Source organism: Clavelina lepadiformis, chromosome 1 (assembly GCF_947623445.1).
Source record: "Clavelina lepadiformis chromosome 1, kaClaLepa1.1, whole genome shotgun sequence".
Taxonomy (NCBI): domain Eukaryota; kingdom Metazoa; phylum Chordata; class Ascidiacea; order Aplousobranchia; family Clavelinidae; genus Clavelina; species Clavelina lepadiformis.
In genome coordinates, this window is record NC_135240.1 from 26,571,436 (window position 1) to 26,594,932 (window position 23,497).

Genomic DNA, 23,497 nt, shown 5'->3' on the forward strand with positions numbered 1-23,497 from the left:
GTATCAAAACTTATCTAAAATTTGCCATAAAAGTGCATATGACTCTATGCGATCAGTAAAACGAAAGACAGTTGCATTGAAGGTAATTGTAGCTACACAAAAATATTCAATAAGTTGTGTGGAAGGCGCCACACCAGCCTTCTATGGACCATTTTAACGATAAGGAAAACTTTCGTCACCAACCGTACAAAAAATCCTTAAATAAAAACTAAATGACTTTAACTAATAAACTATCAACATATTCAAACCATGCCCTGCTTCTGAAATAAGAAGGCTAGAATTCTGTAGTCCAGATTGGCACCCCAGCAAGATATCCACTTGAAAGCAGTGCTTGCATTCAAAACACAAAGGAGGCAACCACAGTATAATAGCCAACATCGTTCCGATAAGAATCGACGTTGTTTAACAAGATCACTTGCTCACCACTTAGCAATGATTAAGCATTGGCGAATGATCTGATCTCTTGATTAAAATGAATACTTGTAAACGTGTTGAAATAAACGCCGCTTTATGACATAAAATTGTGCGTTTTATTGGTTGTTTTCATTTCATGAAGCTGTAAAGGCTGTTCTTCGCAGAAGGCGAGTTGATGCTTCGCCTGCCCTTTGTCGCAGGCGCAGGCTTACGCCAGCTGCGCTACACATTCTGTTTGTTATTACATCTCTCCTGGGTGAAGGGAATGGGCGTTACGGCTATCAAGTACCTAGTTTAATAACTCAAAATATTGCTGTACAGTTACGTGGTGTTCAGTGATCTGTGTCGATCTTTATCACGTGTTAATCACTCATACAGATAATTACTTCATATAATCCTTGTGAACAGCGGAGATATATGAAGAAAATGCCCTACATTAGGAAAAGGTTCGTAAATGATGCGCTGTCTTGCATGCCGCTGCTGGGCCATACTTTTGTAGGCCTGAACATGGACTTTCAAGTCGTTTTCATGATGAAGGAATGTTTTATTGAACACATACTGAACACTCATTCACAGCACAGTACTGCATTGTGCATTTGCAGCATCAAATTATACAAACAGCTGGAGTTATGGACGGAGGTTCGGAACGTGTCATGTTTCAGAATCGAGAAATACCGGTTTCTTTCCCTTTAGCTGCAAACAACGTCACAAACAACTTGTTGAGTTTTCCTCATTGATTTTAATCATACAGTGAATAGTTATACTGTGTATGTGAATTTGCTTGTTATGCCATTTAACGTTTTACATTTCACTTTCCCCAAATCCGGCTGAAGTTGTATGTTTTGAACGGTGTGGGACTCCAACTTTAGGAATACTTCAAATTGGGGTGTGATGGTCAAAAAACTGAAATGTTATACATATTTATAGATATATATATACAGGTATATATATCTATACACATTTTATATACCCTATAGCAAAGAATATAAACGGAAACTAATGGTGCATCAACTGCACTAAAATTTGTTTCCCATGTGTAAGTTAACCTATTACGTTTCTGGAGGACAGTAGGCTACAGCTCCCGCGAAAGGATATTTTGTAGGTCACAAAGTACAAAAAAACAGGAAAACACATCTTGTTTCCTCGCCATTCATCATCTGCAGTATCGGATTTAGACAACCACATCCTAAAACATGCTAACCCTTCAAACAATTAGCATCAAGCAGTTGGTCTTTTTGTCTGCATTACCAAGGTAGGACAATGTTTAGCACAGAAACAAGCAGCTACAAGTTACCTAAATTTACCTGATTTACGGAGTTAGTTTGATTTTTAGTTTATTGAGGTTTAATTGTTAACAAGCATACAATTTTACTTTGAAAATGCAATAGCCTAGCTATAACAAAAAATTTTAATTTTTAAAATGAATCTTATTCTCTTAAACTTGTTCCGGCTATAAAGTCTTAAGATTGGCGAGATGGCAGTTTTCGTTGCCGGTCTGGTAGCGGTCATTATCTTCTACCTTGTCGTATTAATCGTCGGAATATGGGCAGCCTGGCGCAACCGACTGAGAGGAAGTCAACAAGAACAGAACGAGCGAATCATGGTCGGTGGAAGAGATATTGGAATCATCGTTGGAAGTTTCACTTTTACAGGTGGACCTATCGTTTGTTTGTCAGTTAAATCTCGTCGAACACACATGACAAAACTTCAAACGAGTGACTTCAACAAAAATTGAAAGTGTAGGCCGACGTTAAAGAAGCAGAATAATATTAAAATGTACATTTTTACACTCGTACACTTCGTTCAAACACGTTGCAATAAAGTAAAAATAGAAATTTTACCGGGACATCTTCCTTATTCCAGGCACATTTGTTGGTGGCGGTTACATTAACGGAACTGCTGAGTCTCTTTACTCGCCAGAATACGGACTTTTATGGACTCACGCTCCGCTTGGGAGCTTTCTCTGCGTCATAGTAGGCGGGTTTTTCTTTGCTAAAAAGATGAGAGCCCAGGTAAGTGCAAATATCACTTCGGTTTTCTTCGGAACTGCTTCAGAACAAAACAATTTTACTTGTTTGTAAAATCATGCATAGATAAAGATATGTGTTGAAACTAACCGAATGCTTAATAGGGCTACACAACCATGCTCGATCCTTTCCAGTGCAAATTTGGAAAACGCATGGGTGGTCTTTTGTTTCTGCCAGCTCTCTGTGGCGACCTCTTCTGGTCTGCTTCAGTGCTAGCAGCTTTAGGTTTGTCTTGAATATTTTACATTAGAGTCAATGTTTGTGAGGGTGCGGATACTACATTCGGTATACCTATATCATACATAGAGTGAAACATAGTTTATCCCTAAGCTAAATGTTCGTATTATTGAAAGTTAAAGGATAATTCGTTAATTGAAAGTTAAAGTTAAAGCTAAAAGTACCATCAGCAAATCAGAAATTGTACGTTTTTCATTGCTCACACAAAGTCTTCGTTTTCATACTATTTTAACTTCGTTGTTTTTTCTTGTTCTAGGTGGAACTCTTTCCGTTGTAATTGATCTTGACATTCGCATATCGGTTATCGTATCGGCTTGTATCGCCATTCTGTACACGTTGATAGGCGGATTGTATTCCGTAGCATATACAGATGTCGTGCAAACATTGTGCATTTTTTTCGGCTTGGTAAGGCAGTGACGTTCTTTGTACATCGTATAAACGACAATGTTAAACCAAATAGTCACAACTCATTTTTCTGATAGATCTTTTTAACTAAAACCTAGAAGATTTGTTGTTATTCTGAAAGAAAAGTTCGATAGCTGTATGATTTACTCGGCCGAATTTGATATCTGTGATATGTAGGTGAACTCACAAAGACAACAAAATTTGCAAAATATCTTTTCAGTGGTTTTGTGTTCCTTTTGCGTTTGTAAACCCAGCGGTACTGGACGCAGGGGAAGAATTTGCACGGAATAACACAAGAAGTTGGTTGGGAACTTGCAACCCGGAAAATATTGGAGCATTGTTGGACTCTTTATTGCTAGTGGCAAGTCAAAAAACGTTGCTTTATTCTAAGAGTAGTCGAACGTGTAAAACCATCAATTAGAGCGAGTTGTCACAAGATGTCGTACGTAGGTGTTTGGAAGCTTACCGTGGCAAGATTACTTCCAGAGAGTGTTGTCCGCGGACAGTCCGAAGCACGCCCAAGTTGTCTCCTTTATATCTGCCTTTGGCATTTTTATCCTGGCCATACCTCCTGCACTTATTGGAGCTGTTGCAATCAAGGCAGGTAAAATGAGATTATTACTTGAAACACAATGTTAAGAAAAATCAAAGCCAGAATAATTTGCAGCGTACAAATTTCATTTTGCTTACAACGCTCTGATGCAGACTGGAACATGACTGGTTATGGGGATGTAAGTCCTCTTGAGAAGGGAGAATCTGCGTTGATTCTTCCCATTGTTCTTCGCTATCTCACTCCTCCCGCGGTCTCAGTAATTGGTCTTGGTGCGATTGCGGCCGCTGTCATGTCATCCATAGACAGCAGCATACTCTCAGCATCCAGTCTATTCACAAGGAACGTCTACAAACTGGCAATCCGTCAACAGGTACGAGTAAAACTGATGATGAGCACGTTTGTGCAAATACGTGCATCATTGGGCAATAGTTTATACAAGACCGCAACCTTATTTAAGGACGTACAGTACAAGGTATCGGCCGCATGTAACAAACTTGATCTGTCATATTGTCACAGGCAAGCCAAAAAGAATTAACTTGGGTAATGAGAATTACATTATTTTTCGTCGGGGCACTTTCCACAACTTTTGCTTTGGCTGTTGGCTCTGTGTACAAGCTCTGGTACCTCGCGAGCGACATTGTTTACGTGGTAATTTTTCCTCAGGTACGTTAACTATGTTTGGCTGCTTGTTACAGACACTTATTACCTTGATTATTTCCGAGCACGTCTCTAGGCTTTGTTACTTTTTCCCGTTCATTAGCGCATGCTAATAACAATTAACTTGATTTTTTTCCATTTTTGACGAAAAATGAAATGATTGATTGATTTTCTGTGTATGCTTTGAGCAAAAGTTTCTCGTTTTTCCTATTAGAAGTACTCAGAGGTCGGAAAATAGTTAAAAGTTTCTATTTTACAGTTGGTGTGTGTTCTGTACTTTGATGTCAACACGTACGGTTCCTTCCCCGCTTACCTGCTGGCAATCATTCTTCGTTTGGGTGGAGGAGAACCAGTCTTCAATTTGGAGCCGTTTATTCATTATCCAGGAGGAACCAACTTTCCCTTCAAGACATTCTCAATGCTGATGTCGCTGGTAACTCTCATTGCTGTTTCTTACGCCGTCAAGTTTCTTTTTGTCAATGGAATTTTGCCAAAAAAGTTTGACTTCCTCGGATGCAAATTGGCTGAAGAAGGCCGCACTATTCATATAAAAGAGATCGATAAAATTGGTTATAACGCTGAGAAAGAAAAACTTCATGGTTAACTGGAAGGTTTGCGCCTCCGAAATAGAACTGCTTGTACACTTTCATGTCAACGTGTGACAAAAATAATCATTTGTACACATATACTGCAAAATTGCTTTATCGTTTTATCGACTCAATCCGGTCTTTGTTGTAATTATTTTGTGTCTATGGTTACCTTGTCACGTGTTTGAGTTACCTACTTTTTTACATTGGTACCATTCGTTGTCTTTTTATTTTGTAACGAGATTAAAAGATTTGAAAGACTAAAGTGCATTTATTCAGAGATTGTCGTTTTTTAAGGAATAATGTTTTTGTCAAAGAATTCTTTTCGTTAAGTTTAATTGGTGCCACAGTGTCTATGTTTACCCAATGCTGTTCAACAGCAAGGAACTGGTTCCTTTACACATCCACAACATCAAATGCAGGCTAGTAGTTGGCCAGCCAACTTCAATACGGATCCAAATAATATCGCGGATGTTCTAAAGGTGATAAATCTTTCCAGCTAGGTCTCGCTTCTACACGCATTAGAAGAAGAGAACAGAAACGAGACATGCCATACATTTCGTCGAGTAGATGCTGCTTCGCTGACGCCAAGAGCGACCGCATACGCTCGCGCGTAGAAGTAAGCGCGGTGAAACGGTCGGCGTCGACGGTAACCAGGCGACATTGGCGTGATGTCGATTGGATTTGTGTCGTAATCGTGCGTCATGTGTATTTAAAAATTGTGCTCAGTTTTGGGATTGTGGCGAGTGAAAAGCAGAGGCGCGGCATATGGCTTGAAAAAAATTGCCTTTCATACAAGAAAGTTACTTTGGTGAACTTTTGCTTTGTTCCAAAAACAGGCTACCGGTTTCCAGTTGAAAATTGTTTCTAAAGGAGCGCTTTCATTTTATCTCTTTCAAAGAAATTAGCCGGAAACGAAGGGCATTTGCAAGATAATTTATCCTAGGTAAGCATCTCGGATTTTTGTCCTTAGTCGCTTGTTGTTTAGCTTTGAAATGATTTTTGATGGAATATTCCTCAAAGCGGCAACACGATGATTGTGACGAACATCGCACGCAAAGCGTCATACATAGTAAGCAAAATCGAAAAACGTCAAAGCAGGCTTCGCATTTGAGGTCAAAAATTCTTGGCGCGTTTCTTGATGAATTTGATTTTTACACGATCACTGGCCTTGATTATTGCCACCAACTGTTGAAAGTTCTTTACAAAAACTCTAAGAATAAAAGAGTTATTAGATGCCGAAAAGTTAATAAACTTAAAAGTTATTAACTTAGTTTCAAAGGTTTTTGGCAATTTTCGGTTGAAGTAATCACGTGATTGATATGAAAATAACCGAATTTGTTACTTACGCTCAAACTAATGAATTTATGCAATAAAGTTGTTAAATGTGGTCTTAATTATCGTGGTAATTTTTGTCGAAAAGAATCAATTTCTCGTTAAAAATAATTTTTTGGTTCGCACTAAACATCTTACAAACCCACAAAGTTTCAAGGAAATTGACGTAAAAAACGCTGAAATATTAGGGTTTAAAACATTTAAAAGCAGGGAATCCCCTTTAAACTTTATCTAAATGCAAAAGTGAGTGCGGTAAATTTTACACCTTTAAAGAATGTGCGTCTGCTAGAAGTAGCTTTTCTTAAAATTACAGAATAAGTAGAAAAAAATTGCATTTAAAATTTGAAAATAAAGTTCGATTTTGGGCTGATATTGTTAGATGATGTGATCTAATCTAAATGTCTGTCCATGTTTTGATGGGAAGTAAACAGATTAACGATCGAATAAAGTTTCATTGCAGTACTTAATGGTTGCCTGGCAGGTTAAAAATATGTGGGCAGTATGCGAACAGGAACGAGTCAGTCCTGCACTGAAGCCTACGCTTTGATGTATTGCAACAAATCGGAATGTTTGTATATTGTTTGTATATACGGAATATTTGGGAAAATTACGGATTTCGTTGCTACACGTTTAACGTGTAGACCTACTACTGGAAATTCTTGGTCACGACACGCTAACCTGCTTACGGAGAGCGAACTTGTTTAAGGTGTGAGCTGTCTGCAGCTTCGTGTGCTTGTAATACATATCCAATATCTAGTAATTGGCTGCTTATTTTGACTGAACCTGGCAGTGGTAGGTTACGTTGGCCACAGAAAATTTTCCATCGTTATATTTATCAGCGTTCTTTTCCTGCATGGCCACATATAAGCCGATGATTATTTCCTAAGCTGCTATAAAACTTGTCCTTTCACTGCAGAAAGCCAGGACGAGAGTTGTACGTTTTGCAAGGTGTCCATCATTATATGCTTTATATAAACATGTATAATAAGCATGGTTAGGTCATATTTCACAACGTCGTTATTAAGCTAACAAGCTTGATCATGCATTAGGCGTATCATTCAGTCAACTATGTGGTGCGGCTGTTACGTACTTCCGATAGATACTAAAAGATGTCATCAAAGTACGATATATACGAAGCGTGTTTTTTGAGTAAAGTAAACGGTTTGAAACAGTGCAATATAATTTATATGTAAGAATTTGCCCATACACTGCTTTCTCAGTTACCTGTTGTCGTCCAATTATTCAGTGTATAATATTCGGAGCGAAATGAAATTCAAAGTAAGATTAGAAAAGTTAAAGTAGGGGAAGGTGGGGTAACGCGGACCAACGGGGTAAAGTGGCACACCCCTCCTATTTTCTTAATAAAGTTTTTTAAACGCGCGGATACCACTAAGTTTAGTGAAGCATGACATAACGTGGTTGCACACGCCATTATTCGAGGTTACATGGAAAAGAAGGCAAGAAAAGGCACGGAATTAGTTTTTTGTACTCTCTGATCTATTGAAAAGTATGTCTTGTAACTTAGATTTTATTTTACATGCATAATTAAGGTAAAAGTTTGGTTGAATGGTAGAAAGGAGTTTTACTGTATCACGTACGCATTACATTGGTTCATTCCGCTTACTGACTAGCCAAAATTTGGCCAACAGTCAAAATAATAGTAACCAAGGGGTGGGGGTAAAGTGGACCAGTGGTGATCCACTTTACCCCGTCGTTAACTTTTTCTTGTTTATAGTTTCATGACCGAACTAGGTGATGTTTATCTTGTAATCCTGTTTTGTAGAATGCCTCGTAACCGCCAAAGGACATCAACTCAACAATCTTGGACCGAAGAGGCTATGACTATCGCCATTCGGGCAGTAAATGAAAAGAGAATGGGCTACCATAAAGCAAGCAAAGAGTATGGAGTTCCCAAAACGACACTCATAAGAAGGGTCCAAGCAGATAATATTAATGCTACTGGGAGAAAAAAGCCTACATCCGTGCGTCAACTGCTAGTAATGCCATCAGCAGTTTCAAGAAATGTGGAATCGTACTTTACAATCCTGACGTTTTTGGAGAGGCTGACTTTGCTCCATCGGATGTTACTGATATTCCTGTTGATCCTGTTCCAATCAACACCGAATCTTACTCCGTTAATGTTAGTTCAACTAGCATTGACTTGTGTGATGGCATAAATATTGGCTTAGATGTGGCTGATCTTCCCGAGATGCCTGAGCCGTTACCTGCACAGCCAATAGATGTAGCCCAGCCGTTCTCCCCTGAAGATGCAAATTCCAGTTTCAAAATTATAAGTCCTGTTGAACTGCTTCCTATGCCGAAAGCAGCTCACACTCGCCAAAAGAGGAAGTCTAAGAGAGGTGCAACTGCTATTTTAACCAGTTCACCATACAAGAAGCAGTTGACTGCAACGAATCGTAGCCAATTCGCGGTATCTGGCAACAGCAGTAAAACAAGTTCATCGAAAAAGCGTTCTATGAAGAAAGCTAAGGTTTCCAGGTCATCAATGCAGCAGAAGGACACAGTCGATGAAAATGATAACAACGTAAATGCAGAATGCTTTTACTGCAACGAAATGTATTCCAAATCATCCGAGAATGATGGGTGGATCCAGTGCTCCAAATGCATGCGATGGGCGCATGAAGCCTGCTCTGGGTGTAATGAAGAGGATGACAACTTTATTTGTGAATTATGTTTTTAAAAATTGATGGTGAAATGCGATTACTTTCATAACTACTTCGCTTATGATGACAATTTGTAAATAAATTGATTGTGATGTGGAACAAATTGTCTTGTTTACTCAAAACTTACGGTGGTCCACTTTACTCCACACATGTGGGGAAAAGTGGACTATTGGAGGTGCTTTTAAATCAAAAAAATTTTACGTAAGAAAGCAAGCAATCAATAAAAGGGCACTTCAAAAATTAACGAAATACCTTAGAGTTAACTCTCAAAACAAACAAGTCAAATGTTTTGGTGAAATCAGTGAATTGTAACGATTTAAGCCTTAGGTGGTCCGCTTTACCCCACCCTCCCCTACGTTTTATACACATATTTGTAGCAAACGTTTCGTGTCTGTCTTGGAATACACTCAATGCAATGCAACATAATGCAAATGGAAATTTGCGTGATTGGGTTGAAATGAAAAATTCCGGCAGTTTCAACTCTTTTACTAAACGATACCGTCTACGTTTTTTCACAAACATTTCACGAAAAGCAAGAAGGATGGACGACGCGACAGGATGTTCTTTTATTCAATGACATTCTGCTCATAACCTTACGACGCATGTAAAACTATTTAACTTTCATGGCTGATTCACAGTAAGCGGTTCATTAAAACGAGACTGTTTTAAAACAGAAATTTTAATTAGTTCTTCTTAATATCACAATCGTGATCCTCGGACAGAGGAAATTCTTTGAACGACGTAAACTCGGTGATGATCCCTCAATGCAATGCAAATAAACCGGTATGTGGCTTATGGTCGTATAGCTTTTTTTCGGCGGAAATTAAACCACGCAAAGTTTAAAATTGCGAGTTTTCTGCATAACAAGACGTTCTAGTTTACCGCCACGATTGCGTGCAGCTGCATAAACGCTTTGAAATGTCATTCGACCGAATTTTTTTCACGGCACACGCAACATCGTTTGTAAAAGAGTTCCTCACGATTCGTAAGCAAGATATTTTCCACTAATACTGGTTTGAAAACTGGTGCGCTATAACGAGTAAAATAGTTTGTCGACGACGAACTATTTTGTTACATTAAAAATCCAATGTCATTTCATGTCATATCCAAAGTGAAGGAAAAAATTTAAAGGTCATTTCACTTTCACCTTCCTTGGTGCATTTATTACCACTAGGCCGGTATCCTGTTGAATAAGGCAACGTGCAGTAAAAGAATAGTGAAAAACACGAACGGTTATTATGGAAGAAGGTCATTGGACATCTATCTTGCTACACCTCATTACGCAAGGACTCTTCGAAACAAACAGGTTTCTCTTTCACACGGCAACCTTTAATTGGTTGATCAACACGCCCTGGACCGTCACGCAATTCGTAGAGTGACGATATTGAATAAATTTAGGCTAGATTTAGGCTAGGTAAGTCAAACCTTATCTTCTGAAAATGCTAGTAAGCACAGTTACATGTAGGCTCTACCGTCCGGGGTAACCAAAGTGCTCTTAACCAGCGAATTGTATTAACAGGGCAGGGAATAAATGATGATAGTATGACGTAAATGAGTGGATTATCACTGCCAGCCTGAACGTTAAAGAAAATTTAACTTATTAGTCTCACACCAAGGAATCAGAACCGTAAATAATTGCGTTTGTATATTTTAGTTTCTACATTACATTTATGTGATCAGAAAAGTTGAGATCGAAACCGTAACATACCTTTATAGGTTATAGGTCCTACTCACTGTAGGTTTTGTGCGAATATTGTATTTTGTTAAATTGACGAAATGGGAGTATTTGTTCCCGGACTCGTAGCAGTACTTGTCTTTTACTTGGTCGTGTTATTCGTCGGAATATGGGCGGCCTGGCGACACCGGGTGCGCGGTAAGAAACAGGAATCAAACGAACGGGTGATGGTCGGCGAAAGAGATATTGGAGTTGTCGTTGGAAGTTTTACTCTCACAGGTAAGTCCTATCCGATTAATAACTACAACTAAAGATAGTAAGAGTGAGCATTTGGCCATTTGCTGTGGTTAAAAAATAGGTTTGAGTTAACCCTAACCCGTAAAACGTTCATGTCGGTTCATTATTCAGCAATTAGTTAACAATTACCCGCTCCTATTGGCGCAGTCGGTTTGTCCTAAAGTTTTCTTGATGGCAGTAGCTTGCCTAAAAATTTGAATGGGCTGAGTTCAGACAGGTAATTGCGAGCCTCAAGTTTTGTATTTGAGTAAGGAGGGCCTAAGATTTAATTGATTTTGTCCACTAGGCTCACAGTTTGATAAACCCGAGCTGCTGAGCCCAATATTTTAATCAGCAGAGCTTAAGATTCAAAACACTGGACTTAATATTTTAAGGGGGTTTTGCAGAAGATATTTTAGATATTTTTCGGCTTAAACTTAACGGTATTTCTGGGCTGGACTTATAGTCTTACCGGGTAGGCTCGCGTTTTTGTGGGTTAGGCTTATAGGCATGTATTTTTATGGGTTTGGATCTATCCGAAGTTTTCTTCGTAAAAGAGAAAAGTAATCTGTAAGAACGTTAAAAAATAATGGTACGAAGGTATTAGACTCAACTACGAAATTCATCTTAGGCCCACTAATTCATACGTCATGCCCAAGTAAACTTATTACACTGCATCGCATGGAAGCTCATTGAAGCTCATTTTCGTTTCAGCAACATTTGTTGGTGGCGGTTACATTAACGGAACTGCTGAGTCTCTTTACTCGCCAGAATATGGACTTTTATGGACTCACGCCCCGCTCGGTGGCTTTTTCTGTGTCATAGTAGGCGGGCTTTTCTTTGCTAAAAAGATGAGAGCCCAGGTAAGTTCATATCATGCCGATGCGCCTTATGTGGTTCGTTTTGTCACACCAAAAAGCTTAGTGTAATGGTAACAATGCAAAATGCTGAAATGAAACATGACAAATTTAGTTGTGTGCATCGTCAGGGCTACACAACCATGCTCGACCCTTTCCAGTGCAAATTTGGAAAACGCATGGGTGGTCTTTTGTTTCTGCCAGCTCTCTGTGGCGACCTCTTCTGGTCTGCTTCAGTGCTAGCAGCTTTAGGTGAGCAAACACCTTTACTTTTTGTTCTGTAACGTTTGACCTCAGAACAGGTCTCAAAAAGTCTTAACTTTTCACAGCCATTATATTATTGAATTCTTTTATTTGTATGTTTACGAAAGCTTTCATATTTCAGGAGGTACGCTGTCTGTGGTGATTGGTCTTGACATTCGCATATCGGTTATTGCATCGGCCTGCATTTCTATCCTTTACACTTTGATAGGCGGATTGTATTCAGTAGCCTACACTGATATTGTACAAATGATATGCAGTTTTATCGGCTTGGTAAGATGGGCACGCCGCGATAGGCGTACAACATATTGGATAAATCACACTTAATAGAATTTAAAAGTAGGCCTATTTAACTTTCATGTTTAAATTTTAATTTAGTTTATTCCTTGCTTGGACGCAAAATTTCTTGTAACATTAGGTCAAAATTTTGCATTGTATTGTTATAACTTAGGCCCATATTTAGTATGACAATAACGATCCGATTTAGTGACCATTTACGATGTAGAATCATCATATAGAAACTTGCAATGTATTTCTAGTGGCTTTGTGTGCCCTTTGCTTTTACAAGTGCAGCAATAGTAGCCCCAACCGAGTCTTTCTTACAAAATAGTACAGCAAATTGGAAGGGAACATGGGATTCAGGATATGCTGGGGCGTGGTTTGATTCCCTCGTCCTTGTGGTAAGTTATCGCGTGAATCGAATTAGAACCAGTGATTCCAAAGCAAAATTACATGATACTGTATGGCAACATTTTCGCAAAGCGTTTATTATAAAAAAGATATTTGGAAACATACCTTGGCAAGATTACTTCCAGCGAGTTTTGGCAACAGACAGCACGAAGCACGCCCAGATGGTTTCTTACATATCGGCCGTTGGCATTGTTATCATGGCGATACCACCGGCCTTGATCGGAGCAGTTGCAACAAGCGCAGGTGAATCAAGGCTATTGGTCTATAGCTACAGAGCATGAACAAAAGATACCTATAAGAATGGTTCTTTATTAGTCTCTTTTGATGCAGACTGGAACATGACTGGTTACGGGGATGTAAGTCCTCTTGAGAAGGGAGAATCTGCGTGGATTCTTCCCATTGTTCTTCGCTATCTCACTCCTCCCGCGGTCTCAGTGATTGGCCTTGGTGCGATTGCGGCCGCTGTCATGTCATCTACTGACAGCAGCATACTTTCAGCGTCCAGCATGTTTACCAGAAACGTTTATAAGTTGGCAATTCGTCAAAACGTAAGTTAGATCAAACTGTTTTCAAAAGTAAGAAATGCGTTTTATCGCAGCGTTTAAGAACGCGGAGCATTCACAGCCAAGCATGTATTTACCGGTGAACGTTTTTTTTAATTTTAAAGGCAAGCCAGAAGGAGTTAGTTTGGGTCATGAGATTATCTATAATTTTCGTCGGTGGCCTTGCCACAACTCTTGCGTTGACAGTAGGTTCGGTCTACAAGCTGTGGTATTTATCGTGTGACGTCGTTTACGTCGTTCTCTTTCCTCAGGTAATTCACGTTTCCACGTTAATCAATGACGTCAACGTTTAAACAGCGTTATTGACGTTTTCTAGTTTTTAAATGTGGGGAAATCTTTTATAGCTTACTTGTGTGCTATACTTTGATGTCAACACTTACGGTTCCCTGTCTGCTTACCTGGTGGCAATTATTCTTCGTTTGGGCGGAGGAGAACCAGTCTTCAATTTGGAGCCGTTTATTCATTACCCAGGAGGCACCAACTTTCCCTTCAAGACATTTTCAATGCTGATGTCGCTTGTCACCCTCATTGTTGTGTCATACACCGCCAGGTATCTCTTCGTTAACGAAATATTTCCGGAACGATTTGACTTCCTTGGATGTAAGTTGACTTCTGGAGGCTGCTCGATCGGTATAAAAGAAATCGATGACGCGGGTAAGAGCAGCCAAAATGAAGACAATGGTATATTTCTGTATGATGTGAATGGGCGCAAGGCAAACGGTTGTGTAAAGTGAAGACTTGCTCAAAATATGAACACATATTGCATTTTTAATTTCGTGTGATTCCATATTTCTAATTCGTTGATGAGAATATAATTGACTGGCAACGTATATCAACACAATTGTTGTTTCTAACTCTCGTTCCTCGGAAGCTGGACAAAAGCTTTGAAAGTTCCAGATGACAAAGTGTCATGTTTTTATGTGTACGGTCAATACTAGTTGTTGATTTTTACTATTATTTTTGCCATAACCGTCGTAACTCAGCAGAATTTGACTTTCCACTTTGCACCCTTTAAATGTAGTCAGTATTCGGTATTTCGAGGTGAAAAAAAACTTGTTGCATGAGTTTATGACAATCTCTACGGCCAGGGAAAACGTTGTTATTATGAAAGTATGTGTGCTCGCATGAAAGTAAATCCGTTGTTGTTTGTGAAAGCTGTTATTCTAGAAAATGTGTACTTTTTTGGGTTTTTTTTGTTGTAAAGATTGCTGTTGATTTGTCGTACGTTTTATTGCAGTTAAATTATAAGTAAGCGAACATTTAACTCATTTTCATCGATCAACAATGTCACTTACTGATTTTGCTTTGTTTGATCCGATTTATTATTATTGACGTAACCTCAGATTACCAGATTACCAGATTACCAGATTACCAGATTACCTAGATCGTACCTAGACGTACCTAGATGTAACCTCAGATCACCTTAGATTTACGTTCGATTTGGCGTGTTTGTAAGTCTTTGCGCTATTGAGACTGTGAGTTAAGGCTAAAATATGTAAAATTATCAAAAATTTTTAAAGGATATCCATTTGACGATCACAAAGGATCAGTATATAGTCTAACTCGCAGCCCTCACCCAATCAAGTTCCCCTGAACGCAGCTTACAACAATTAACATTGTTGGTAACAATTAGTGAACAATGTCGGCTTGTTCATTCAACATTTCAAGTTAAGATTGTTGTCATTATAACAAAATTAGTGACATCATCAAGTATGAGTGAAACCAGCCAATGAAAAATGTTTGTAGTGAATCATGACTGCGCTAGTAGCAGCGTATGTGTATTTGCAGAACGTTTTCTTCATCAGGCACGTCATGGTCAGGCAAGGGCCCAAGCAACAGTTTGGGGGGCGCTAACCGGTAGCACTTGCCTAAATGAAACTATATTATGAAACTAACTGGAAATAGTGATTGTGTTTTTACAAATTCAATAAATGTGCCTCGATACCTACTTAAATAATTTATGTCGCACGTTAGCAATTGCATTAGCCCTGGAGGCTTTCCAAGGAGATTGGAGAATTGTAGACGATGGAGATTGTCCCGATTTAGCCCAGCTGCAGACCTTCCAAGGGCCCAAGTAGTATAAGACCCAGATATTCTAAAAACAAGATTAGGGCCCATGTGATTAGAATATATAAAACCTGTTCACGTATTTGTATTCACTTTTCAATGAAAGCATCTCTCCGAGTCTACAGCAGTGATTGTATACTATAAACTATAAAGCACATGTCTATTATTCATCAGCAGTGTTTAAGTAAACTCCAATGTGAATAAATGAATGCTACGTTGAAAAGAATATTTACGCGGCGATACTGATAACACATTTACAGCAAATGACCGCATGAATGATGTTGGAAAAAGTATGAACAACACAATGTTTAAACTATCCAACTTTTAAGTGCTTAAGATTACTTCAGTTAATGCAACGCTTATAATATCAACGTCAACAACAAGTTGAAGGTTAAAACAACAAAGGTTGCGGAAAATCGTCTGCTGGAATAATATAGGGACGAGCGAAAAAAAATCTTTTTCTTGCATTCAAGCTCTTGTAGCATTATTAAATTCGATTTAAATTAGAGCATTAAATTAGCAGCATTAAATTCGAAGATTACTTTACATGGAATCTTACAGAAAGTACCCTTCCTACATCACTTACACGGCATTCAATTACGTCACACAATATTACGCAGGCATTAGCGGTCTACAACGTATATCTATTACCTATTCACAACCTAAAATCGTTTCTGAGCCAAATCGAAACACGGCCTGCGATATGATAGATTACTAATTGACTGAAATACATGTGATTAATAAACTCGTTTCCGTCCATGAACACGCGACTTGTAATCCTTGGGCACGCTGCATTATGGCGGACACAAAGTTTGTTGCTATGACAAGGAATAACCTCGCCGCATGCAAAGCGCAATGTCATTAAATTTTACTGAAGAACTTACCAAAGTAGACAGGATACAGATTTGGCGGACGTGGCGCTTTACCCTTCTGTGCTTCATTATTCATCATGTTCACATTATTCATCGGTTTGATATCAAACCGCTTTGATAATATTCTGCTTCGTAGGTCAAAGTGCTGAAAAGCCCTTTAGGTTGACGATATGCAAATAGCAGAAGAGCATGTCTTCCATAGCGTATGTAAGTTAGCGCAGTGTTTTTCTAACCTTTTCAATGTCATTTACTCAGAGATCTAATTGCTTCAGTATTTGTTTTGGAAACTTCTTCGCACTGACCAAAGACTTAACCCGGTGGCTGCTGGGTCCCGTTTGGCAAAATCGTCATGATTCAGGTCCGACTCGAATCACTTTTCGAAAAGACTTGACTTAATTCGAGTCAGTTTTTGCTGATCGGTTTCGGCATGAAGCTCTCACGGGTTCTCTTTCCTTTTTTCAATCACATTAAAATGCAACTTAAAACGAAGTTTGTTTGTCTACGGACTGCGCACAAAATAAAACAACTTTTTAAAACTTTCAAAGGTTTGTTTCTCATAGATACAGTTGGTTTGCTTTCTGTAGGGTTTGGCTTCAGATATCAATCGACTTAACTTAACTTAACTCGAATTTTTTTAAATAAATGACTAGACTGGAGTGACATTATCCAAATCACTTGCGTGCGTTTGACCACTTGGTGACGATTATGGAACCTATACATGATGTCGATTGCAGCACTGTTACTAACAAGACAATTTTTGTATGTTTGTTGACCAGTCGTAATAAAGATAAGTTTATAAGTAAAGTTATTGATTTCTGTACATCAGTTTAATTTGCATCTTGGTCACAATTTTGGTATTCATATGAAGTTAAGTACTTCAACATGCAATTTACGAGCCCAATTGTTATACACCGGTTGCATTGGATACCAACTGGATTCATCTACTGTAACTTTTATCAACTACAAAAGAAGCAAGGTTAGAAACCAACCTAACAGCACATAGTGCTTACAACTAAACAGAGTTAAAATGATACTAGCGTTTAAAAATAGTTTCGGTATCGGCGTTTAAGGATCAAAAACAATTGCAAATATTAAACATAGCAAACCATAGAGCAGTAATCATGTCCAAATAATTACTGACCAAGCTATCGCATGCTGTAAACTGCCAAGGAAAGTAGTCGGATGGCGCGTGAAACGAGAATATCTTTACGCACTTGTTTTAAGAAGCGCTGCATTTTAATGTTATATAATCCAATTTTTAAAGCACTAGTTTGCGGTGTAGTTTGTTATTGTGTAGTAATATTTTACCGTTGTGGCACTTGTGACCCTTTTTATCGCTTTTTTTTGTATAGAAAATTGTAGTTGTAAATACACGTACACGTCTTTCTTTGTTCGCTACAACTCCTTCCCGAATCATGTCACGCTACCCGCGAATCCTTTTTCTCGTTGATTAATGATGGTGGATGGTACGATGGTTTGGTGACCAAGAGTTGATTCAGTCTACGTTTGGACTTAAAAGAAGATAGATGGTTGCTTTTATGAAAGAAATGCTAATAAAAGTTAGAAAAGCAAAAGGAGCTAATTGACTAGCCATAAAAGTGGGAAGCTTCCTGGCTAAGAAAAATCTTGGTTACACGCGTACCGTCCTAATACATTTGAAACTTTGATTTCTGATACGGGCATAACCCTTTAAAATATATTTCTGTTTGTTACTGCATACGTGCTATAGTCAATATACCAACGTCTTTTTACATAAGAATATAACATATATGTAACTGTAGTATTGTAGTAACAATACCAGTGCCCAACATAACGACAACCAAAGTAAAGATAAAACAGTAATGTCTTTACATAAACATGTGGAATCTCAATAATGTTCTCTTCTACGAAATAGATTATTACAACTTAGATGTTTCAGTTTCTTTTCCTACGGTTTTATTTTCGTAGACGTGATCCGACTCCATTATTTCATCGATCCTAATGGAACGACCTCCGCTGGCCAATTTGCATTGGAAGATGTCGTATTTTTCCGGGATGATTCCCTTCTCAAAAAGATACTTGGCCGCGTAGGAAAACACGACAAGAGTGATGAAAGACACAACCATAGCGAAGGTCTTGAATGGGAAGTTGAGTCCTCCAGGATAATGGATGAAAGGATCCAGTTTAAAACTTGGTTCCCCTCCTCCCAAGCGTAAAATGATTCCAATGAAGTAAGCGGGAAGAGAGCCATAGGTATTGGGATCCAGGTACATAACCGAAGTGATCTAAATGACGTAACGAAATGCTGCTTTCAACCGTTGAATAGGCTTAGATTAGCTTTAATCTAATGTGAACTAAGCTTTGCTTATAATAGGCTACAGTGACCATCGGTGGCATAGCGTTACTTTCATTCATTGCTATAGTATTGTACATGATTTAAAAAAATATCATCATTGAAACTAACCCACGTAGCATGAAGTCATGAGCCTATGCCGTTAGATATGGTTCTGAAAGTTAGTATATGGGGAGAAGTTTTTAAAAAAGCGATGCGGTATCTTTTGATAAACCGAAATAGTGGACCGCTAATGCCTGCGTAATATTGTGTGACGTAATTGAATGCCATGTAAGTGGTGTAAGAAGGTTACTTTCTGTAAGATTCCATGTAAAGTAAATTTTGAATTGCCAAAATGTTTTATGGAAGAATGTTTGAATGACAGAAATTTAATAATAACAGAAATGTTTTATGGAACAGTGTCATTGTGATACTAAGAAAACACTTGTAAATATTTAATTTAATTACATCTGTTACAATCTGTTACCGAAACGAGTTACGAATTACTACTTATGTTTCAGCAAACCTGTGGAAATAGCACCACATAAACCACATCGATGCACAAGTACCACAAATTTTGGATTGATTCGACGGTAATCGCAATCGCAGCGGCGGGAATAGCAAAGCAGATGGTGGTACATCGCATCACCCATTCAAGCTCTCGCTTAGAAGCCTGCGAATAGGGGTAACCAGAAAGTCAAAAGTTGATATAAGGCTACATCATACACCTCACATAGCTTTGCTTTCTCGTATCATTTATGTTTTGTCACTAACTGTGGGTAGCGAAAAGAATGGCGTTGACTTTTATTATTTCAAAACATAATGAAGAATCAGCTCTAAAGCCGCGAAGCTTAACACTTGCAAGTGGGCTAACTATCCAGTGGTGCTATAACGATGAAAGCACGGGCATTAAACCCAATTATTCCATCACAATTGTGGGCACAATATATGCAAGCTCTTGCCTTATTACGAAAAGTAAACTGGTAGACGTTCCTTGAAAACATACTCGAAGATGACAATATGGCGCTGTCTATTGATGACATCACAGCCGCAGCTAACGCTCCTAAGCCAATGACAGCCACCGGGGTGGGTGTAAGGTAGCGGAGAACTATGGGAAGGATGTAGTAATGTTCATTGTTTTCCAGAGGGCTTTTACCAGCACTGTCGTACTCAGTGGCATTCCAGTCTGTGATTTCAAATAGAATAGGAATAATAAATATGTACATTGTACAGCAATATTCTTATGATTTGTCTAAAACTGTTAAAGACATCTTGACATATTAGCTTTTTGTCCTACTTGTAGTCAGGTGTAGGTCGCCTACAACTAAATAAACTTACAAAACATTTATTGCACTACACAAGCGATATAGCAACGCAAAGTAATATTTTTGGACATTTCTTCAAATATTGGATAATGTCAGGTGTCAGGGTTAATTTTGGGATTAGTATGAAATAAAATGCAACGAAATATGTCAACGAAGGATGGTTGGAATTTTTATGACGTGTTTCAGACATTATATTTATAGTAGATCGCCTGCACCAACCCGTAGAAGCTGCAATTGCTCCGAACAGAATCGAAGGAAGACCAAAAATTGCAGTGCCTATACCGGCAATTACAAGCGTCATCTGTGACTTCCGAACGCTTTTCATTGCAAGAACCCGTTGGTATAAGACTTGCGCGGGAATCCCACCCAGGGTCTGCGTATGACAAAGGTTTTGGTACTAGTTAATACCATTGATATCAACCAAGTTTCCCTATAGGCTATAAAAGCAATAAAGAATCGGCATATCAATATGTGCAAGGTTGCCTTGATTTGATAAACTACGCACAGTTGAAAAACTTTCTTTTCACTTGCTATCAAATAAAGTGATAAAATTGAAACTTTGAAATAATTATCATACTAATATCAAAACAAAGTCAATCCAAAGGCCGATGGTTGCAGTGTCTGGGGTACCGAGCCAGCCTGGAGATTCATAGGCGGTGGTGGCGATGCTCGATACTGCAGGGTGTGTAAAGGCAAAGGGCAAGGCAAGCATCTAAACCATAAACATCTTGTACAACGTGTTCAAATTAATGCTTAAACAAGAGTTAGCGGGATGACGTACTTAACGTATATAGGAGTTGCATAAAACTACACAAAAAAGTGTGCCAATGAACTATACGATTGCTATTCTCCTCGGCGTACTAAAATTCTTCACACAAGCTACTTATATTACTTTACGATACAACTCGCGATTCGTAAGTCACCGAAATTACGCAAATCTATTTTCCAATGCAGGCAGACTTTACTTAAAAAGCCTGTTCAAATTTGAACCATTTCCATGCAAGGCTACTACAAGCTAAGTAAAGTAGTCTATGGTCATAATGTGAGTATTGTTGACCTTACAATGTAATGTAAGTTTATTGAAAACAGCAACCAAAGTTTCAGCCAAACAAATTGTAAGGTTGTAGGAGCTCTAAAGGTGTGGAGTCAAAATTACACTGTATAAACGTATTTTAACTACAAGCTGAACTTTAATTATTTAATTTTGATTGATATTAAGACTAAGTTTGCGTTGGACTTTTGAGTTTGGAATTATTATGCATGCGATCTATTACCACCGATGTAACTTACAACGCATATATTTGTAAGGGTTTGTTTTGGCAAAATGTACGTGAAGCTAAATTGAAAATGTTTAGGTAATTTTTGCAAAGTGTTGACGAAACACAACTTTTATACTTTGCTCAGTTACTAACCTTCTGTCATATCGTATTCTAACAAATTAAAAGTTCTTCTATGTGATAAAAATAAAATATTTACCAATCCAATTAAGACAACAACAAGCTGCAAAATGTCAGTGTAGGCGACTGAGTAGAGACCTCCAACTAAGGTGTATAAGACAGCAATGCAGGCAGATATAATCACTGATATCAAAACATCAAGGCCAATTATGACCGAGAGAGTTCCACCTGATTTAAAACAACTAAATAAATATAATTTACCTCATCCTATCTGTCGCAACAGTCATGATTTAAAATGAAGCCATTTTAAGAATTTGCGCTTATATATAGTTGGGCTAAATTTGGAAAAGTGATACAAATTGAAAAACTACTGCACAAGTTGAAAGAATGAATAAAAATTGAAACAAATCCATGATAACTTTAATAAATTTATTCAAACTCAAAGTAATTTATACAAATTTAAATGAATTAAGTATAAGGTCATGTTTTAACGAACTTAAAATTTAAATAAAGTCTTTGTTCCTGTACAAGTATAGACCTGTAACAATAAACAACAGTTACAAATCCAAACAGGGTTGTACACTCACCCAAAGCTGCAAGTATGGCAGCGCTCCAGAAGAGGTCACTCAGAAGAGCAGGGATGTAGAGAAGTACGCCCATATAACGGCCGAATTTATATTGCAGCGGGTCAAGAATCGTAGTAAAGTTCTTAGAAAATTAACAGTTTACAGTAAAAATTCAGCGCAATAAAACATTTAGTAGTACAGTACATCATTTTCCATCCAGTCATTACTTAAAATAAAATCTTTTGTGGTGAAAATAATAAATATTTTATAATTTCGACTGTTGGCTGAATGCTCTGGAAGACTTGTTAAGAATAAACTTTACCTGGGTTCTCATTTTTTTCGCAAAAAAAATTGCCACAAGCATCAGACAAGGAATGCTCACTAAAGGAGCCTGGGTCCAATATAAGCCAAGTCCAGGTGTGTAAACGTATTCGGCTGTACCGTTGATGTACGCGCCTCCTACCCAGGTTGCTGCAAAAACATGTAAGCTTAAAACAATACTTTTGAAACAGGAGTTGATTGTTTGGCCGAATGGGGCAAAAATATCTAAATTGAGCCGAAAACCGAACATTACTATACTTCTAAAAACCTGCACGGAAATATTTTTATGGCTAGAAAACTACAACAACAGTGGACATGATTGTTGTTGCAAGTAACAGGAAATGTAAGTATGTCATTTACTTATTTTTCCTTTGCAAATTATATCTAAGTATAGGTCTTCTTAATTCGACTGTTGTATTTGTTTAGTTATATAAGCAACGGTATGTTTCAGTATGGAACCGCGACTGTTTACGTTGACTGTTTACGCGGTATGCAACGGCACTGTTTCCTTCACTTTTGCTGTATAATTACTTGCAATATTAGATGGCAGGATTTGGCAGAAATAAGTTGGTTACTTTTTTTTGAAAATGCAGTTTCGAACCGAACCAAAAAACACGATTCGTTGCACGCCTATACTGATTACTGGTTACTCTATTCATTCTACCAGTTAATCAGCAGAAAATGTCGTTTTACTAATTTATAATATATATTGTGGTATCCATTATTACCTGTCATAGTGAAAGAACCGACAATCATTCCCATATCTCTCCCGCCCACCATTTGCCGCTCATTATATTTATCCTCTTCTTCTCCTTTCCACTTCTTCCAAGCAGCCCATAACCCGACGGCAAAAATAAGCAAGTAAAAGACAACTAGAACAACCAAACCAGGCACAAATATCGCCATTTTAAACAGCAACTTATCATAAATTACTTGCTACACACTATACACAGCAACCAACAAGATATAAACTGTCAAAAACTGATTCTGAGCTTTAGTTAAGCAGCAAAAAGCTTTTAATCAAAATATAGATACAAAATATAGTAATATCCTTGCTTCGCTAATAAATCACCCTTGAGTTGTTTGACATTGGGCAAGGTTATTAGTGTCCCCCGGAAACTCTGGCCTAACTTATCTATCTATCTGGTTGATTTTGCGGCAACAAATTTTACAAAGCAAACTGTAAGCAAATATCTCGCATAAGCATATGCTCGTAATATATTGTACTGTACTGTATATATTTCATATTTTTTCTAAGTTATTATGATATTAAGTGTTCTCCATCACAAAAAAAAATGTTATAACATTTTTTTTCTTGCCGAAAAATAACAATGTTTACCAGAACCTGAAGAGTCGTAATCGCTTTGTCCAACAGGGTTATTACAAAGACAGTGTATATAGACTAAAGTCCATTGAG

At 38.1% G+C, this 23,497-nt stretch overlaps 4 protein-coding genes across 4 annotated transcripts; 3 read left to right on the top strand and 1 right to left on the bottom strand.

The window, feature by feature from the left end:
- The first annotated feature begins 1,684 nt into the window (after positions 1-1,684).
- On the top strand, positions 1,685-5,139 carry LOC143468146 (high-affinity choline transporter 1-like). Its single transcript, XM_076965158.1, has 9 exons — positions 1,685-2,066; positions 2,278-2,426; positions 2,546-2,666; positions 2,935-3,083; positions 3,304-3,444; positions 3,534-3,687; positions 3,789-4,006; positions 4,153-4,299; positions 4,553-5,139. The coding sequence occupies exons 1-9, from the start codon at positions 1,889-1,891 to the stop codon at positions 4,895-4,897; spliced, it is 1,602 nt and encodes a 533-aa protein (XP_076821273.1). The 5' UTR covers positions 1,685-1,888; the 3' UTR covers positions 4,898-5,139.
- Positions 5,140-7,368: 2,229 nt separating this feature from the next.
- On the top strand, positions 7,369-8,958 carry LOC143468356 (uncharacterized). Its single transcript, XM_076965519.1, has 2 exons — positions 7,369-7,722; positions 7,999-8,958. The coding sequence occupies exon 2, from the start codon at positions 8,425-8,427 to the stop codon at positions 8,914-8,916; it is 492 nt and encodes a 163-aa protein (XP_076821634.1). The 5' UTR covers positions 7,369-7,722; positions 7,999-8,424; the 3' UTR covers positions 8,917-8,958.
- A 1,665-nt stretch (positions 8,959-10,623) lies between these two features.
- LOC143468123 (high-affinity choline transporter 1-like) lies at positions 10,624-14,520 on the top strand. The gene is made up of 9 exons (XM_076965126.1): positions 10,624-10,853; positions 11,565-11,713; positions 11,839-11,959; positions 12,093-12,241; positions 12,508-12,648; positions 12,748-12,901; positions 12,989-13,206; positions 13,326-13,472; positions 13,566-14,520. The coding sequence occupies exons 1-9, from the start codon at positions 10,676-10,678 to the stop codon at positions 13,953-13,955; spliced, it is 1,647 nt and encodes a 548-aa protein (XP_076821241.1). The 5' UTR covers positions 10,624-10,675; the 3' UTR covers positions 13,956-14,520.
- Positions 14,521-17,834: 3,314 nt separating this feature from the next.
- Positions 17,835-23,017, bottom strand: LOC143468131 (high affinity choline transporter 1-like). The gene is made up of 9 exons (XM_076965138.1): positions 22,809-23,017; positions 22,082-22,230; positions 21,781-21,901; positions 21,273-21,421; positions 20,374-20,508; positions 20,016-20,169; positions 19,434-19,657; positions 18,998-19,144; positions 17,835-18,424 (listed from the first exon to the last, which is right to left on the bottom strand). The coding sequence occupies exons 1-9, from the start codon at positions 22,984-22,986 to the stop codon at positions 18,059-18,061; spliced, it is 1,623 nt and encodes a 540-aa protein (XP_076821253.1). The 5' UTR covers positions 22,987-23,017; the 3' UTR covers positions 17,835-18,058.
- Between the last annotated feature and the right edge of the window lie 480 nt (positions 23,018-23,497).

What these genes read in the sequence shown, in the direction of transcription:
- LOC143468123 (XM_076965126.1), top strand. Translation starts at nt 10,676, where the DNA reads ATGGGAGTATTTGTTCCCGGACTCGTAGCAGTACTTGTCTTTTACTTG. An exon ending in TTCAGTGCTAGCAGCTTTAG is followed by an intron (nt 11,960 to 12,092) that starts GTGAGCAAACAC and finishes TTCATATTTCAG; the next exon opens with GAGGTACGCTGTCTGTGGTG. An exon ending in AGTTGGCAATTCGTCAAAAC is followed by an intron (nt 13,207 to 13,325) that starts GTAAGTTAGATC and finishes TTAATTTTAAAG; the next exon opens with GCAAGCCAGAAGGAGTTAGT.
- LOC143468146 (XM_076965158.1), top strand. Translation starts at nt 1,889, where the DNA reads ATGGCAGTTTTCGTTGCCGGTCTGGTAGCGGTCATTATCTTCTACCTT. An exon ending in TGTGCATTTTTTTCGGCTTG is followed by an intron (nt 3,084 to 3,303) that starts GTAAGGCAGTGA and finishes ATATCTTTTCAG; the next exon opens with TGGTTTTGTGTTCCTTTTGC. An exon ending in AGCTGTTGCAATCAAGGCAG is followed by an intron (nt 3,688 to 3,788) that starts GTAAAATGAGAT and finishes GCTCTGATGCAG; the next exon opens with ACTGGAACATGACTGGTTAT.
- LOC143468131 (XM_076965138.1), bottom strand. Translation starts at nt 22,986, where the DNA reads ATGGCGATATTTGTGCCTGGTTTGGTTGTTCTAGTTGTCTTTTACTTG. An exon ending in AGTTTACTTTTCGTAATAAG is followed by an intron (nt 19,145 to 19,433) that starts GCAAGAGCTTGC and finishes CCCTATTCGCAG; the next exon opens with GCTTCTAAGCGAGAGCTTGA. An exon ending in ATGTGGTGCTATTTCCACAG is followed by an intron (nt 18,425 to 18,997) that starts GTTTGCTGAAAC and finishes TACGTCATTTAG; the next exon opens with ATCACTTCGGTTATGTACCT.
- LOC143468356 (XM_076965519.1), top strand. Translation starts at nt 8,425, where the DNA reads ATGCCTGAGCCGTTACCTGCACAGCCAATAGATGTAGCCCAGCCGTTC.